At 39.4% G+C, this 19,760-nt stretch overlaps 1 protein-coding gene across 1 annotated transcript in view; it reads right to left on the bottom strand.

The window, feature by feature from the left end:
- The window catches only part of rasgef1ba (RasGEF domain family, member 1Ba), a 29,070-nt gene extending 12,627 nt beyond the window's left edge, over positions 1-16,443 (bottom strand). Inside the window, exons 1-9 of the mRNA XM_063018045.1 lie at positions 16,209-16,443; positions 11,728-11,910; positions 10,583-10,705; positions 10,350-10,487; positions 6,024-6,236; positions 5,862-5,936; positions 3,885-3,980; positions 3,365-3,467; positions 987-1,066 (exon numbers count right to left, since the gene is read on the bottom strand). Coding sequence (XP_062874115.1) covers positions 987-1,066; positions 3,365-3,467; positions 3,885-3,980; positions 5,862-5,936; positions 6,024-6,236; positions 10,350-10,487; positions 10,583-10,705; positions 11,728-11,910; positions 16,209-16,286 — 1,089 coding nt within the window. The 5' untranslated portion in view covers positions 16,287-16,443. The remainder of the gene's footprint in view (positions 1-986; positions 1,067-3,364; positions 3,468-3,884; positions 3,981-5,861; positions 5,937-6,023; positions 6,237-10,349; positions 10,488-10,582; positions 10,706-11,727; positions 11,911-16,208) is intronic.
- Positions 16,444-19,760: the final 3,317 nt, after the last annotated feature.

The following is a 19,760-nucleotide window of genomic DNA, read 5'->3' as shown; positions in this document are numbered from 1 at the left end:
GGTTCCGTTCCAATGCGGAAGCTCATTTTGAACCGTTTGTGGCATTTTGACCTAAAACAGACAGGTTCCAAAGCTTCACAAACAGTAACAACAACAGTGGGCGTGTCAAGCAGTAGAGGAAAGAACGTCCTCTTATTACCAAGAGTTGATACGAGCTTGCTTATTGGATAAAAACGTATTGGATAAAAACAACAACATCTGCAACGAGCATAAATGCTAGCTTCTTACTGTTTGCTTCCAATGTCCTGATGCATCCTTGGTTCCAATAAAAATTGGTGCAAACGTAGGCGGTTCTCTGAATAGCACCAAGGTTCTAAGCAACCTGAATGGAACCAGTTCAAGATCTGGAGTATTTTGGTCGAAAAGGGGTAAATAAGACCCATTCTAGAGATCAAATACCCAGATTTTGACTAACTGGAATGAACTGGAATGAATGGGCGTGTATATTCCAGTGGGCTGAGCACCCTGTACGACTCACTATTATAATGACTAATAACTAAATCCATGTGTATCCATGAGTGCTGTGTAATGATTGGTGGGCTGGTACCACTGAGACAGCCCAATAAGAAGGGGAAAACCCTAGGTGGGACCCACGACCGCAGTCAGCCAACCAGCTACTCGATCCACCAATCAGCTGACACATGAGTCGAGATCCTGAATGCTTGTTGCCAAAATCTATACTAAAAAGGGATATAATAGTTAGAGAGGAATCGACTCGCGAGTCAGATTCAGCTGAAGAGTCGATTCACGAGGATTCACTTTAGTACAAGTGATGGCTTGCAACACGGAAGGAATGGACTGCTGTAAAGAGCTACTATTACTTTAAATAAATACCCGTGCTGTGGCTTTTGGGACTTGTTGTTCACCACCATAGTTCACCACCAAGTAACATCCCTCCCACCTACCAGCTGGAATACCATTAAACACCAACGATGCCAATAAATATGCAAAATCTATACAACAAATGAAAATCTATAAGCACCAACCTCCAGTATGTCAAACTTGGCCGTTTTGACTTTGCCCCAGGTCTTCTTCAGTCGCGACACTGGACTCATGTTCATGCCAGCTGCAAAGAGGAAACACAGAGGTCAGCAGAAGTGACGGGGAAGCGACGGGGTCTCCCTATTGTCTCAGCTAATCGCCATCGTTTCACCCGGACAGTATGGTCAGCATGTGCTTGTTGATGGAGCTGGGTGGGGTCAGCGGGGATAAAGCAGTGAGGTCACCGAACTCACTTTGCTAAGCTGAACCCACCAGTGTTGACCGATACACAAATGGAAGTGGGTTAATCGTAGATTAATTCTTGAAGATATGGCAGACGGGCCTGAACCAGTAAGTCAGTATTGACAAGAAGTTTATTTTTAAATCATCTATTACTTATATTGAGGTCATCGTATCAATTATTATAATTGTTATGAGTGACACTTAGCTTAATCACAGAATTAACAACAATAATACATTTAAAATTTATAATTATTTTTTTTAAAAATTTAATAAAAAAATAAAAAAATAAATAATAAAAATAAATAATAAGAATGCTAAAAAAATAATTATGAAAATAATAACAGTAATAATAGTAATAATAATGATAATAATAGTAATAATAATAATGATAATAATAATAAGGATAACAATAATACTAGTAATAATAATAATGTATAATAATAAATAAATGTAAAAAAATTTTTTAATAAATAATACAAATAAATAATAAGAATGATAAAAAATCATAATAATAACAGTAATAATAGTAATAATAATAATAGTAATAATAATAATAACAATAATGGTAATAATAATAATAGTAATAATAATAATAATTATTATTATTATTATTTTAATTATTGCAATATTAGTAATAATAATAATAGTAATAATAATAAAATAATAATAATAATAGTAATAATAATAACAATAATTATTATTATTTTAATTTTTATAGTAATAATAATACCAATATAATAATAGTAATAATAATAATAAAAATAATAATAATAAAAATAATAATAGTAATAATAATAATAACAGAAAGAATCTCATTAAAATAAAAAATTAAATTAAAACTGACAGGTGTTGAACAGAATTCCACCTCCTTTATCTCCCGTCTCTAAAGAAAAGTGAGAACGACGCCCCGAACTCGTGCCAGCTTACACACTCCTGGCCTGTTTACTCAACATAATGACTTGGCCTCTGAACAGCCAACCTTTCCCATGACTTGTTTGTCGTCTCCTGTCATTTTTAATACCTTCCCATCCTCTCCAGGGAAAAACATATACTGCCTGTTGGTTTGCCTCTAGGGAACGACCGGACAGCTGGTTCTACTCCTCCCCTGCTCTATCGTTCATGCTCGGCCTCTCTGTTCTATCGAACCGGTCAGCACTGACCATCTGCCTGTGAATCTACAGCTCCGGACCGACAGCTGCCTTTCCGCCCCCAGACACTCGGAATCGGTGTGTAAACGTGAGTGTGTTTGTGTGGGGCGCATCATCTGATGACTGCGAGATCTATCAGTGATCAGATTTATTTTTATAGATATACTACTATATATTATAGATATACTACTATATAGCATAGATATACTACTATATACTATTATATATTATAGATATGTAACTATATATTATAGATATACTACTATATATTATAGATATACTACTATATAGCATAGATATACTACTATATACTATTATATATTATAGATATGTAACTATATATTATAGATATACTACTATATACTACAGATATACTATTATATATTATAGATATATTACTTTATGTTATAGATATACTACTATATATTACAGATACACTACTATATACTATAGATATACTACTATATACTACAGATATACTATTATATATTATAGATATATTACTTTATGTTATAGATATACTACTATATATTACAGATACACTACTATATACTATAGATATACTACTATATACTATTATATATTATAGATATACTACTATATACTACAGATATACTATTATATACTATAGATATATTACTTTATGTTATAGATATACTACTATATACTACAGATATACTACTATATACTATTATATATTATAGATATACTACTATATACTACAGATATACTACTATATACTATTATATATTATAGATATACTACTATATACTACAGATATACTACTATATATTATAGACATTTACTACATATTAAAGATGTACAACCACAAAATGACACAATATATGATGGAATCAGTACGTGTGAAACAGTGCAATATGTTTATTATTAATGTAATATTTAAGTATTATACAATCACATATTTGTGAGCCACTTTCTTCTGATCCTAAAACTGGTCGAACAATAAATGTATAAATTATTCAAGTACTTACAGATAATCGCCATGAGGGAGTTGAAGTTTCCGATATTGAAGCATTCTCGCGCCACATCGATGAAGAACTCGATGACCCGCGCTCTGTGCTTTTTCTTTACCGGCTTTAAAAAATATACACAAATAAAACAATCATGTAAAAGCACATTACAGAATGTTCTCACCAAGAATTTTTTTTTTTTTTATTATTTCTTTGCATTCCTTAGTTTCTTGGGACTATACCAACATTAAACAAGTCATATTATTATACTAGTGTACGCAGTATAATTTAATGGGCCTCTACCAAACAGTTGAGATGGATGATTGACATATAGGTTAGAAAGGCCAACCAAGGTTAGTTAATTACAGCTTATTTTACCCAAGTATTTAGACTCCAAATGATTGAGCAGATCATTAAAGGGTTCATTCCTCAGATAAGACGAACCTCTTAGCGAATGGTAACGGCTCTGACGTACTTTGTAATTATTTCCCATTATGATAATTAAAGGGACAGAGGATTCGTGATAATAAAAGAGACTCACCATGCAGATCTCGGTAGCCACCAGGTAGCTGAGCCGGTTGAACCACTCCACGTAGGCCTCCAGGTTGCCGGCTTTCTTGTGAGCACTGAAGCTGCTCTGTGAGAAGAAAACAAGATCCTTGCTGAAGCAAAGCAAAATGATGTGGTCAAACTGACAGGACCATATGTTACAGATATAATACCATATATTATAGATACACTACTTTATTATTTATATATTACTATATATTACAAATATAATACTCTGTATTATAGATATACTACTTTATTATATATAATATATATATATATATATACATATATATATATATATATATATATATATATATCAGATATAATACTCTATATTATAAATATACTACTATATATTATATTATTATATGTACACATTACAATATATTACAGATATAATACTATATATTATAGATACACTACTTCATTATATATATATATATATATATATATATATATATATATATATATATATATATATATTACTATATACAAATATAACACTATTATAAATATACTACTATATATTATATATACATATTACTATATATTAGACATACTATATATTATAGATATACTACTATTTATTATATATACACATTACTATATATTACAGATATAATACTATATATTATATACTAGTATATATTATAGATATACTACTATTTATTACAGATGTAATACTCTATATTAAAGATATACTGTACTACTATATATTATAGACATACTACTATTTATTATATATACATTACTATATTAGATATAATATTATATATTTTAGATATACTACTATATATTTTAGATATACTACTATATATTATAGACATACTACTATATGTATAATATATATATATATATATATATATATATATTTCTATATTACAGATACAATACTCTATATTGTGTGTATATATATATATATATATATATATATATATATATATATATATATATACATACTATATTATAGACATACTACTATATATTACAGATATATTAAATTATAGACAGTAATGGTCATAATGCGTCTGTTGAGATATAATTACTGGATTATAACAAATCTCTGGTTGTTTTTATGTACACTGTTGGTAATGGCAGGCTAGACAGCTCTGTATCTTGTAGCTTTTTTCATCCCATTTACTCCTGTCTCATGATACAGCCAACAGGAATCCCAAAAAATGACCAAAATGCAGTCTATAAATAGCTACCGTAGACGTCATTGGTGTTATTGATCGTCTGGGCCAGCAGCGATGGCATATGGATAATCCCCCCCTCCTCCTTCAGCCCACTGGTCAGCTGAAAGACTGTAACAACATTTGGGTCTGGGCCAGCTGTATGATAGGAAAAGCCTTAAGCTCTACTATCACCAGGTTGCCACTGTTGGACCCCTGAGCAAGGCCCTTAAGGCTCAATTGCTCAAATTGTATCCAGTCTCAATTGCTGTATATGGAATCAAATCGCTAGACCCCACAAGACCCCTCGGTCAAAGAATGGCTAAGAATATCCCACGTTCTGTGTGGGCCGCGAGCACACACTGTTCTTCTAATGCGCGTCGACAAGCTCGCATTTTTTTTCTCCCACACATTCCTGGCATTGTTTTGCGCCGACCCCACTCTTCCACACACAAACGGCAGGCCGGCTAGATCTCGAATCGTGACGGACGGCCTCGTGGAGGAATGCCTGGGGATACAGAAACCAGGCTGAAAGCAACATGCCTCAGACGGTTGCTTAGCAGCAGAACGGCGTGAACATTCCCGGACGACGTGGTGCGGGGCCTGGGATGAACTCCTGATGAGAGTCGTACTGGGAAGGTTCTCAGTGTGGACTTTAAGATTACGTAAATATTAGCCTTTTTGTTTTGTCTAGTTTGGTGTTTGTTCTTGGTGAGTCTGAGAAAAAGTCAAACAAAACAAACAAAAAAAAGTCCCGTAAGAATGTGTGTTGATCTTTTCAACGTCTGGGTTACCTTCTTGTTGTTGAGTGGGTCTTTCTGAACAAACGCCTGGACAAATTCTTCAGGTCCTATGTAACTCAATCGCTCCTGAAAAATAACAATAAACAAAAACTGTTTAATAACGGGGCGGGTGCTGGGTCCGATATTTTTTTCCAGAAGTGTACGAATGCTCACCAGTTCGATGTGTGTTAACTGCTGAGCCAGGGTAAAGGGGTCACTACAAATGGTCAGGATGTCTCTCTGGATGGACTGAGGCTTGGTTTTCAAAACCGTCAACCTGTCCGTCGCGGTGGAGTTAATTTTGGCCAGGGTTTCTTCGTACTGGCTTAGCGCGGCGAGTTTCCGGATCAGGGCTTGCGTCGTCTGCTGTGCCGCTTTCCGATAGACCTAAAGAGTAAAAAAAAAAAAATGAAACACATAGCGATGTTAGCATACAGGTAAATGAAAAAAGAAAAAGAAAATAATAAATAAAATGATACAAATAAATACACAAATAAATAAATGAAATAATAAAATAAAAATAAATAAATACATAAAATAATAAAAATAAATAAATAATATAAATAAATTAATGAAATAAAAATAAATACATAAAATAATAAAAATAAATACACATAAATAAATTAAATAAAATAATAAAAATAATTAAATACATAAAATAATAAAAATAATTAAATACATAAAATAATAAAAATAAATAAATAAAACTATAAAAATAAATAAAGAAAATAATATAAAAAAGAAAGAAAATAATATAAATAAATAAAAAATAATAAATAAGCAAAAAAATAATAAAAGGGGTGGGGGTAAGAAGGAACAGAGGAAATTAGTTTGGGGGGGGGGGGGGGGGGGCTATCTAGGTCTTCCACCGGCAGCTGTGGGAAAAATTTGACAAAAGTCCTATCACTGTTTCGATGAGTCAAATATCTTAAATAAATCCATTTTGCTAATTGGTACGCTTGTCCAGAGTAGATCTTACATAACGTTACATAAAGAGTTCCTGCAGTATTACGCAACATCAGCACCGTGAGCTTCAAATCCATAATTAAAACGGACAGGCTGACCAATTCCTCCTAGAAATCTGTCCACTGGGTCATGTTATCTAATAACTAACTGTGAGCTTGACACAGTTCAGTTCAGGAAATTAGTTGCATAACAGGGTAGAGCGACGCCTGTTGGATATTTCTCAGGAAATAAGTACGTATTGTGGGGTTTAAAAAATGGTTCTGAGAATGCCACCTTCGATAACATAACGTGTTGTATCTCGTCTTTAGATTTTGGTCCGTTTTATTAACTACCATGAAATTAAACTGGAGGATGCATAGCCACATGGGTCCTAAGGACCGGGGTTCAATCCTCTCGCCCAGCCATGGTCTATTTTTTTAATTCTTTATTTATTTATTTGGGTTTTAACGTCACGAAAACACACGCGAGAAGTCACGAGGGGTTCAACGATACCACGTCCAAAAATGCACGTCAACAACAATCGAGCGATCAAACTTGTTTGTGGGAAAGAATAAATGAATCTGGCTGAAGGAGGAAATTCGGCTATGCAGCTGTTCAGCAGAGAGAGCTGGATGTCAAATAAATATTTTTTGCAATGCAACGTGGGTATTATGGTTTGCCGCGGAGGTCACAAATACTGTAAAGCTTGTGTGTGCTGATATATTCTGACAGAAACTATATCATGCCCCTGTTCCACATATCATATGTACATGACGGCTGGTCTCATGGCACAACCTGCTCCCGAAGTAATCACGGCCTGTGTGGAGGCCGATCTGAACCGAACCCACCGGTCAGGCGTAGATCACAGAGCTCGGTCGCTCTGGCCTCTGCCTTCCCTATATAGCCGACCGCATCCATAATGACAGTCTCACCATACTGTGGTCTGGAGACAGATGTTTCAGTGTTTATTCTAGTCCCGCCAGCCAAGAACCGAGTGATTCGCAGCGCGATGTTAAGACTCTTGCTTTCTGCTGGTAGCCTCAAGACAAACGAGGACGTTCAGATGGAGCAGAAGCAGCTTGGCTCTAATTGTAACCTGCAGCAACGGCGTCTTTGTTCTCTTGTGAGACATGCAGGGTTTTAAGGATAGGTTAGAAATGCTCCCTGCTGACCTTTTTATGCTAGTTTGGACAAAGCTGACACTGTCCACAGTGTACACAGCATAACTGATGCATACACCGATCAGCCATAACATTAAAACCACCTACTTGTTTCTACACTCACTGTCTATTTTATCAGCTCCACTTACCATATAGAAGCACTTTGTAGTTCTACAATTACTGACTGTAGTCCATCTGTTCCTCTAATGTTCTTTAATGGTCAGGACCCCCACAGGACCACCACCAAGCAGGTATTATTTAGGTGGTGGATCATTCTCAGCACTGCAGTGACGTTGACGATTGATGGTGGTGGTGTGTTAGTCTGTTACCGTGTCCACTCACTGTCCACTCTATTAGACACTCCTACCTAGTTGGTCCACCTTGTAGATGTAAAGTCAGAGACGATCGCTCATCTATTGCTGCTGTTTGAGTCGGTCATCTTCTAGACCTTCATCAGTGGTCACAAGATGCTGCCCGCGGGGCGCTGTTGGCTGGATATTTTTGGTTGGTGGACTATTCTCAGTCCAGCAGTGACAGTGAGCGCTGTGTCTTATCCACTAGTACCAGCACACCACCACCATGTCAGTGTCAGTGCAGTGCTAAGAATGACCCACCGCCTAAATAATACTTGCTCTGTGGTGGTCCTGTGGGGGGTCCTGACCATTGAAGAACAGGGTGAAAGGGGGCTAACAAAGCATGCAGAGAAACAGATGGACTACAGTCAGTAATTGTAGAACTACAAAGTGCTTCTATATGGTAATTCATTCATTCATTACAGAATTAAACAGCAATAATCATTACATGTTAAGTGTTAAATTTGTGTAAAATAATTTTAGAGTTTTGGGCTAAAAATTGGATGTACGGATGGACGGATGTATTGTTTAACGCTGTGGTAATCCGTGGGTCATTTCTACGACAGGAATCAGTACCGGTTTTGCCCGGTTGCTGACAGAAATTTGAGGAGACTTGTTATCCTTACAAGGGCTAAGAAAAAATAGGCAATTATTACTTTACGGGACCCTTTCGGGACAAGAAATGCCAGGACGGTGACATTAACACTCAGCTTTAATGAAACCATTTAAATGCAGCTTGTCGAGGAGCCCCGGAGGACACAAAAGATGCTAAACAATAGAGCTTTTTTTTCCTCAAACTGCTTGAAGACTAGAAAAATCTCTCCTCTACCCTCCCCCAACAGTTGGCTTCAACTTCACCCCATGTTGTAAAAACACCTCCGCGAGTTGACGCTTCGGAGGGTCTGTTATGGCTGCTCGAGGGGCTATCGTTTGGGCTAGCTTGTGTCGCAAAGAAAACAAAGTGCAAAGCAACGGTTAACGAAAAAAACTCATATTACTACAGTAAGGGACAGTAAAACATACGTTCTAGAACTTTAATAGCTTGAGATCTACTATTTAAGGTTGGCTTCATGCTTTGAAGCTTTTTTAAACGTGCTTCGGTTCTACAATTACTGACTGTCGTCCATCTGTTTCTTTACATACGTTTTTAACCTGCTTTCACCCTGTTCTTCAATGGTCAGGACCCACTACAGAGCAGGTATTATTTAGGTGGTGGATCGTTCTCAGCACTGCAGTGACATTGACATGGTGGTGGTGTGTTAGTGTGTGTTGTGCTGGTATGAGTGGAGATTTTTTTTAAATACCGTGTCCACTCACTGTCCACTCTATTAGACACTCCTACCTAGTTGGTCCACCTTGTAGACGTAAAGTCAGAGACGGTCGCTCATCTATTGCGGTCATCTTTGAGATCTTTATCAGGTTGGTGGACTATTTTCAGTCCAGCAGTGACAGTGAGGTGTAACTCATACCAGAACAACACACACTAACACACCACCACCATCAATCGTCAATGTCACTGCAGTGCTGAGAATGATCCACCACCTAAATAATACCTGCTCTGTGGGGGTCCTGACCAGTGAAGAACAGCATGAAAAGGGGCTAACAAAGCATGCAGAGAAGCAAATGGACTACAGTCAGTAATTGTAGAACTACAAAGTGCTCCTATATGGTATGCATTTTGCCACCTACACTTTGACGAGTGTAGTGCAGCTCAGCACTGTGTATGGAGAGACACACCCTGACAGCACTCTTTCCTCGTCTCTGTGTAGGCGCCATCAATCAGCCAGCAGAGGTGGTCGTAGTTGCATTAGTTATGAGAGAGAGACCCTATCCGGCTTAATACCCCACCCCTGTATGAACAGCAGGCCAATCGTTGTTCATGCGGCTCTCCAGCCCAGCCGGCAGGCAGAGTTGAGACTCAACACGATGCATTCGAGATCCCAGCTCTGGTGTTCTAGGGTGAGTCTTTCCTTTTTCGTCTTTAAATATCTCAGAAGAAGCAGTCGCGCTAGTCGAACTAGTCTTACGGAAGCCGGACTTACTTCGTCCACGGGGCTGAGCCGATGCGTGAGCTCCTTCAGGCTCCTCATCATCCTCTCGTCCCGGAAATCGTGCGGAAACGTCTCCGTCCACTCGGTCAACAGCTGTAAGATCTTGGGGGCAATTTTTCTCATCCGTGCCTGAAAACGAACGCTCGTCGTGTTAATTATTATTGTACGTTGACTCTAAATTAAATTATTACCAGATTTTCGGCGCACGTTCTGAATGTTTTTACCTTGTCAGCTGGAGGGTCACTCAGTTTCTGATGGTCCGTGCACAAGTGGCAGACCTTGGACATGAGCTCGTACGGATGGACGAAGAGACGTGAACTGAGCAAGAACGTGAAGATGTATGTCCTCTGTGGGTTAAAAGGACAAGGTAATTAAATCTGGACCATTAAATCTGGAGTCATGTTGAAAAGCCATCGTTCTAGAATTTTATATGATCCAATTCCATTTCAGGGTTCGTGGTCAGGGTTGGTCCGACTGGGTCTGATTCATTGGATAAAAGGCAGGAAACACCCCAGATAGGTCGCCAATCCATCGCAGGATAGGATTACTAACTGAACTTAGAAACATTTATTATAACTCTATTATTATTCTAATTTTTTACAACCCTAAATCAGAAAAAGTTGGGACAGTATGAAAAATGCAAATGGAAGGGACTTAAAACTTTACTGTGCAAAAAAGAAGCATCATGTTAACCATGTCCAGAAGCGGCGTCGACTTCTCTGGGCTCGGAGGCATCTAGGATGGACCATCACACTGTGGAAATCAGCATTTCAGGTCAAAGACGAAAAGGACCACCCAGACTGTTATCAGGAACAAGTCCAAAAGCCAGGGTGTGTCATGGTATGGGGCTGTGTCAGTGCCCTCGGGAAAGGTCATTAACACTTCTGTGATGCAGCATTAATGCAGAAAAGTACATCAAGATCTTAGAGCAATGTGCTGCCCTCTTTTCCTGGAACGTCCATGTATGTAGGGCCTGCCTGCAGTCCTGACCCATCCCCAATAGAGAATGTGTGGAGAATTTTGAAACCACGACCCTGTACTGTTGAAACCAAAACCCACTTGGTCTCCTCGGTGCCAAAACGTCTTTTAAGTGTGGTGAAAAGGAATGGTAACATTACAAAGTGGTAAATGCTTAACTGTCCCAACTTTTTTGGAATGGATGTTTATTAATAAATGAAATAAGGTTGAGCAGATAAAACATGAAATATCTCAGGTTCATCTTCTATGCAATCAAACAAAAGTCAAAGTAAATGTAAAAAACTCCATGCTGTCCCAACTTTTTCTGATTTGGGGTTGTAGGTTTGTAGAAACTAAATCAGATTGTCTCTTAGTAGATATCTAGAAGATAATAAAGAAGATGAATCCTTACATCAGGATAGTAGGCGACAGTAGGGACCAAGTGCTCGATGAGGGCCTCCAAAGACCCCGACACCAGGTTGTTGTCATGGTAATACAGGCCGCTATAGTCCTCCTCTTTTGTCTGGTAGAGATTTTTGTTGTAGTCGCTGGAGCCGAACATCCCTTGAAAAGGTGCCGTCTGAGGCATTATATCCTGATGAAAAAGCAGAAGGTTGGATTTGAGAAAACACACGTACATCAACATTTCTTTACCCTTGGATATGACCTAAGAGCTCTGACATCATTACAAGTTAAGAGGAAAATGACTCTTCTTTGTACGGCCCCTGTGACTATACACCGATCAGCCATAACATTAAAACCACCTCCTTGTTTCTACACTCACTGTCCATTTTATCAGCTCCACTTACCATATAGAAGCACTTTGTAGTTCTACAATTACTGACTGTAGTCCATCTATTTGTCTACATACTGTTTAGCCCCCTTTCACCCTGTTCATCAATGGTCATGACCCCAACAGGACCACTACAGAGCAGGTATTATTTAGGTGGTGGATCATTCTCAGCACTGCAGTGACACTGACATGGTGGTGGTGTGTTAGTGTGTGTTGTGCTGGTATGAGTGGACCAGACACAGCAGCGCTGCTGGAGTTTTTAAATACTGTGTCCACTCACTGTCCACTCAAGTCAGAGACGATCACTCATCTATTGCTGCTGTTCGAGTTTGTCATCCTCTAGACCTTCATCAGTGGCAAACCTTCACTTTGTTTAATATGGAGCACTTGAGAATTTGATAATATGGACATGAACCCTGTTTCCATTTAGTTTTGTACCATATTATTATGCCGTACAGCTTATTGTTAAAATAAAAGAAGCTAATCGATAAAATAGCCTATAGATAGAATTATTAGATCGAAAAATAGTCATTAGTGGCCTAGAGCCCTAGTGTTTACTGTAGTCATTCTAATCTTAAGTCTAGTTCTAAAGTGCCAGCACAAGCTGTTGTACCCCTCGCTGGAGGCAGACTGATCCTGGGAATGCTGCCCCTTCTCGGTTACGGCACGGGCCACCCTGGCCCTGGGACCCGCAAATAATCTGCGATCCCAATGGCCGCCTGCCCATTCAGCCCCACGTTTAGCCTAGGGAAGTGGAAGTGGGGGTTGGCACAAGTTTGGACACACTTCTATTCAAGCATTTTCCATAAGGCCAGATATATTAGCATTAAAATGGGTACCGAAAGTCAAAGTGGCAACCCCCGATGCATCTGTTCCAGCATGTGTTTCACGAGCTTGTCACATGAAGGAGGTGAAGGGACTACCGGGGTAATACATGTCTGTTTGTTTGTAATATATAATATAATATATATTAGATTTATATACAATATATTACCTTCTTTTTGTTATCAACAAGACCGCATCCTGCTTTTACATATAAGTTAGGGTTAGGGTTAGGGTTAGGGTTGGGGTTGGGGTTAGGGTTACCCATTTAATTCATTATTTTACATACAAGTTAGGGTTGGGGTTAGGGTTATCCATTTAATTAATTATTTTACATATAAGTTGGGGTTAGGGTTAGGGTTGGGGTTAGGGTTACCCATTTAATTAATTATTTTACATATAAGTTGGGGTTAGGGTTGGGGTTATCCATTTGATTAATTATTGGTCAGTGAAGGCTAGTTGTACAATCCTCACACCTGCCATACGTCTACTCAAATGAGCAAGTTCCTTGGTTTCCAAGACCAATTTTACCCCATAATAGTAAAGCAACAGCTTTGTAATGGTCATTTTTGATGTTTTTTTTATTGCAACCCCACTATCCACTGACCAAAACACAGGCTCCCTTAAGCATCTGTCCGTGGACCTTAAACGCAACTGCTACTTCTCGCTAATGCAAGCTGTCAGAACCTCTCCTTGAGACCTGTAACGAGTGCCAGCTGCACAGCAAGATAATCCTATAAAAGTATACAAACAAAGCGGGAGCCGATTACCACTTGGCAAGCTAGTTGGCCGTGTTTGCTTTTCGGCGGCAGGTGATCGGCACTCTGGGGGGGTGAGTTTCTTTCCCAAACAACAACGACACCGGCTCTTCTGAAAACTCAATTCCACGATGGGTGGGAGATAATTAAAAGAAGGCCCAAGCAGGACGTATTGGCTGACTATATATAGTTCGACTATATTTATATATACGGTGGAAATTTAGATCAGTCACATGCTGGTGACGCATCGCAGGGGGTTTTCTTACAAATGGGGAAATTCAAGCAACGTGGAAATTGACACTTCCCTAATGTGCTTAGAAACTGAACTAGGCTTTGTTTATATTTTATAATGGTGCACGGGCGGCTTAGCATTAAAGGAACTGGACGGCTGACATGACAAGCTGCCACCTATTAAATGTAAGTTACTTGGTATAAGGCATCCACCAACCACACGACTTGCCACATAAAGGTTTATTAACCCATTTTGAAGAACCACACCTTGGCCGTGAGGTGTTAACAACCAGCAGGGTTGGGTTAGGGGCAAGAGGTTGGATGACAACTGACCCCGGTGACAGGAAGAAGCAAATCATTCCCCACTTTTCTGGTGCTGAAAGGCACTCAAAGGAAACCAAGCAAACAGGACGCCTCCTTGTTTACACTTCTTGCTAGAAGATGTGGAGGAGTCAAAACAGCCCACCAACACCATGAATTACCATGATTAGATAACAAATCAGGGTAGCAATAAAAATGCCTTACTTTAATAAGAGCACCTTAATGAGTTCGGACAAGGCCACGAGTGTAGGACTGGGTATAGCACAACTTTGGCTGATGTCTGCATAGTGTCTCATGTTAGCGCCAACATTAGCACAAACACCAGCCTGACAGTTTTAGGTTACGATAGAATTAAGATACGAGCAGGTGTGGGGGTTGAATTTCTTGATGGGTATCAAATCGAAAGACACACGGGCAGGCATTGCTTGTTCGCTTAGGTGCTACTTACTTTCAAGAACCTTCTAAGGACCTGGCGAAGGTTCTAATCCTTCACTAGTGTCACATGTAGTTGGCAGACACTCCAGCAAAGCACCTACTATAGATCAAGGTATTTGTGGAGTCCCTGCTGGAAGGGACATCCAATTATCTCGGAAGCAGACGAAAATAGTCCGAAATCCTCCAGTCACGTTGCGCAGTTGACAAGATTACAGTAGTATTACAGTAGTATTACAGTAGTACTACAGTATTACTACAGTATTACCCATCATAACCACACACAAGCTCAAAAATCAAGTAGATGCCCCAGAGAGCTACCAAACCACACCAAGACTTCAAAATCTGTCCAATAAATGGACAAGATTTATTTACATGTAGACAGGTTGCCAGTTTGAGCCCCACCATCGTCACTATTGGGCCCCTGAGCAAGACCCCTAACCCTCAATTGTCCAAAAGTCTGTGTTAGGTCATAATTGTAAGTCGCTTGGGATGAAAGCGTCAACTAAATGCTGAGAATTTAAATGTATCATTGACCTTTTGGGGCTTAGTAATGGAAAGATCGCTGGTCGGCTGCCAGGCTGCCACTGTTGGGCCCTTAACCCTCAATTGCTTAGACTGTGTACTGTCACAGTACTGTAAGTCGCTTTGAATAAAAGCATCTGCTTAATGCTGAAAATCTAAATGTAAATTAAGGTACTGGACTAGTAATTAGAAGGTTGTCGGTTCAAACCTCACCACTACCAGGTTGCCACTGTTGTGCCCTTAATCCTCACCTGCTGAGACACTAAACTGCCACAGTACTGTTAGTCACTTTGGATAAAAGCGTCCACTAAATGCCTAAAATTTTAATGTAAATTAAGGTACTGGACTAGTAATCAGAAGGCTGCTGGTTCAAGCCTCACCACTACCAGGCTGCCACTGTTGGGCCCTTAACCCTCAATTGCTTAGACTGTATACCGTTACAGTACTGTAAGTCGCTCTGGATAAATTAAGGTACTGGACTAGTAATCAGAAGGTTGCCAGTTTAAGCCCCACTACCACCACTGTTGGGCCACTGAGCAAGACCCTTAACCCTCAATTGCTGAGACACTAAAATGCCACCACAGTACTGTAAGTCACTTTGGATATGTAAACTGGACTAGTAATCGAAAGATCACTGGTTCAAGTCTCACCACTGCCAGGCTGCCACTGTTGGGCCCTTGAGCAAGACCATCAACCCACAATTGCTTAGATTGTGTATACTGGATGATGGATAAAATCGTCCACTGCAACTACAGAGTCTTCCATGTTTTCGATTGTGAGCAGCTAAGACAGGAGTGGAGTAAACACCCCTTGGTGTATAATGTGACTGGCATGAGGAATGTAAACAGGTTTGTTTTGCTCACATTATTGCACCTCTGTGGCATTCTGCCATCCAGAAGTGTCAACACAGGTTGTGCAAGACAACGCAATAAATATTGACCAATGCAGCTCGATGTAAACATTCTCCAAATAAGCATGAACAGCATGAAATCAAGTAAGATTTAATCTCACCTCTGGTGATTTATCTCCACCTGAGTCCAACTCTGAGTTTATAGTTGATTCTAAAGTGCACGATCCGCCTCCGGACATGCATGCATGCACATAAAAAAAAATGTCAAATCAACCGTGATGCAAACTCTCCTTATAAAAACGATCGTGCATTAAAGTGCAGCATTGCAGATAAACAAATCCTGCACGAACGCGAACGCACGAGAACCGCTCACACAACGCGCCGCGCGCTCGAGCGAGTATACTGAGTCTGACTGAGGGAACACACAGCGCGCGCTGGGTGTATCTGATAGTAGAAGTGACGCGCGCGCCGCTCTGGCCAATCAGCCTCGAGCGCATGAGCGCGTGACCGCCCACCTTCTGCTTCATCCCACTGATTAAACAGAGAATCGCCTCAGAATCAGATAACGAGAAAAGGGAAATGAAGCAGAAATCGAAATAATTCTGTCAGTTGGGGTGAATTCCACTGGTTTTCCACACGAATTTCTTATTTATCCCCTTTCTACACAGTTCCTTATATTTTAGGGGTTTTTAAAACAGCTTGTAAATAACCTATTTGACCAAAAATAGTCCCTCATATAACCGCTTCAATTCACAATACAACACACCCACATACAGGTCATTATCTAGATAAGTACAAATTCAATTAAAATAAAGCGAAAGTGAAATATTATTACATTCTTTACTCTGTTGAAACATCAAAAGTCAAGATATACATTCTCTAATAATAAATGTCTAGATTTCTACAATTTTACCTTGCTATTACTTCTCAAGAACTGTATTGTTATACAGAATTCTATATAAATTCATATACAACTATACATATTACTGTACTGGGGACAGTGTGGGTAGAGCTTTGTACTATCAATTAAAAGGCTGAGAGTTTGAATCCCAGCTCTGCCATGCAGTCACTGTTGGGCCCTTGAGCAAAGCCCTTAACCCTGTTTGCTCCAGGGGTGCTGTACAATATTTAAACTGATTATGATACTACCACCACCACTACAACAGTATAGTGTTTTGAATTCAAAACGCCTCAATATTTCTCCTTTAAACACACAATATATGGCAAAAAGCATTGTCAGACATCTCTTTTTAAACCCATGGGCATTCGTATGGAGTTAGACCCCTTCAGGCAACTGTAACAGCCTTCAATCATCTTCCACAATACTGTGGAGTGTTTAGATCAAAAGAGCCATAGATTAATAGATGGATGGATGGATGGATAGACAGACAGACAGATAGATGATGGATGGATGGAGGGACATATAGACAGACAGACAGGGACAGATGGACGGACGGACGGACGGACGGACAGACAGACAGAGAAATAGATAGATAGATAGATAGATAGATAGATAGATAGATAGATAGATAGATAGATAGATAGATAGATAGATAGATAGATAGATAGATAGATGGATGGATGGATGGATGGATGGATGGATGGATGGATGGATGGATGGATGGAAGGAAGACCACTGAAGTTTCTACTCATCAAACATCTCATCAAACTTTCCTCATGAACCTTGCTTTGTGCACAGTGGGCACAGTCATGCCGGAACAACAAAGAAGCATTTCTTGGCAGTGGACAGTATGACCCATGTTTTAACAGCTTCTAATTCAGACCCTCTTTCTAATGGTTCTTGTATTACATCTGACCATCTGGAAAACTGGGAAACAGTGGGCGCAAGACAAGATTACCCTGGAAAGGAGAGATAATCCATTGTAGGGCTTTGTCCCAATACTTTTGTCCATACAGTGTATGTATTCACCTATTACCTACGTATTGCCTGAACATCAAAGAAGGAAAAACAGCTTGTATGCACAGTAGTGTTTATTACTGCACACCAATTTATTTTAGATCAACAGCTGGTTGGACTATACTTACACTACCACACAAAGTTGTATTAGTTATTCTATATATAATGTTGAAAATGTTCTCATTCTTAACCTTTAAAAACACTGTAGGACGTATTTTAATTGACTGCAGGTGGAAATATATTTTTCACACTGCCTTTATACAGATCAGCAAGGCTACATGTTTTCTAAAAGTGAAAAAAAGTGAGTTTTTTTCCCTTAATCTGCATCTAAAAAGAGCTTGCCAAGCTTAGGTGACGAGGAAAATGTTCCTTCATGCCTAAAGACAAGTGTCTGAACGTACCCTCGCTTACTCTGCTGCTACCTCTGACAAAAACAACTGTTTAAAGCTATCATATTTAACACCTACACTCCAGGCTCGCAGTCACGAAACCACCGAGGAGAAGAAAGTATTGTTCTGTGTGAATGGCTGGAGGGGTGAAGGTGTGTGGAAACTGAATAGCTGATGGTTCTTAATGTGTTCTACAGCTTGGGAATAGTCGTGTATACAGTATCTGCTACAAGTACCACCCCTGTGCTGGCCAAGAAGAGTCACAAACTAGGTCCTGTCTCCTCTAACACATGCCAGCCAGCGATGGATTCTTACGTATCCCTGTTTCACAGACAAGTTTCCACCCAAAAAATTAGATATCAAAGCAACTATTTGCACCGATGGTCTTGTGAACGCACTAAAGAAGCCAACAATGGCGACAAACATGAGGAACGGAGTCGCCGTCTATGTCTTCTTATCAAAGATAGTTGATCGATGCTTTTTGCATATAAACAAACATCTGTAACAACAGCACAAATGCTCGTGGGTAATCTACACGCCCGCCATCATCTTACAATATATATATATATATATATATATATATATATATATATTTTTTTTTTTAAATTTATTTATGAATTTTCTCTCTTTTTTCTCCTTTTTAGCCCGTCCAATTCCCCGATTGCGTCACGCTTCCTCTCCACCAATGCCGATCCCCGCTCTGATTGAGGAGAACACGTGGGCAGCATGTCGTATGCATTTTTATCACCTGCACTTTGACGAGTGCAGTGCAGCTTAGCATTGTGTACGGAGAGACACACCCTAACAGCACTCTTTTCTGTGTGCAGGCGCCATCAATCAGCCAGCAGAGGTCATAATTGCACCAGTCATGGGAGACAGACCCCATCTGCCTTAGTCCCGCCCATATCTGAACAACAGGTCAATCATTGTTCATGTGGGCACTCAGCCTTAGCCGGCAGGCAGAGCTGAGGTTCGATACGATGTATTTGTGATCCCAGCTCATCCCAAATGCATCTTGCATAACAGTAAATATGAAATACATGACCAACTCTTGTCAATGGGACGTTGTAGCCTAGTGGTTAAGGTACTGGACTAGTAATCAAAAGGTTGCTGGTTCAAGCCCCACCACTGCCAGGTTGCTGCTGTTGGGCCCTTACGCAAGGCCCTTAACCCTCAATTGCTTTAACTGTATACTGTCTCAAGACTGTAAGTGAGATTTGCTTTCATCCAAAGCGACATTATGCAGTCCAAGCAATTGTGGGTTAGGGGTCTTGCTTAAGGGACAAACAGTGGCAACCTGGCAGTGAAGGGGCTTGAAAACCAATGACCTTTCGATTACTAGGAAGATAACCGCCATTGTAAGATAACACTCCTTACGCTCCACAAGTTTGTGTTTATGGCAGTTG

Source organism: Trichomycterus rosablanca, chromosome 21, assembly GCF_030014385.1.
Source record: "Trichomycterus rosablanca isolate fTriRos1 chromosome 21, fTriRos1.hap1, whole genome shotgun sequence".
Taxonomy (NCBI): domain Eukaryota; kingdom Metazoa; phylum Chordata; class Actinopteri; order Siluriformes; family Trichomycteridae; genus Trichomycterus; species Trichomycterus rosablanca.
Note: the sequence above shows the minus strand (reverse complement) of the source record. Positions and strands in the feature narration are given on the sequence as shown.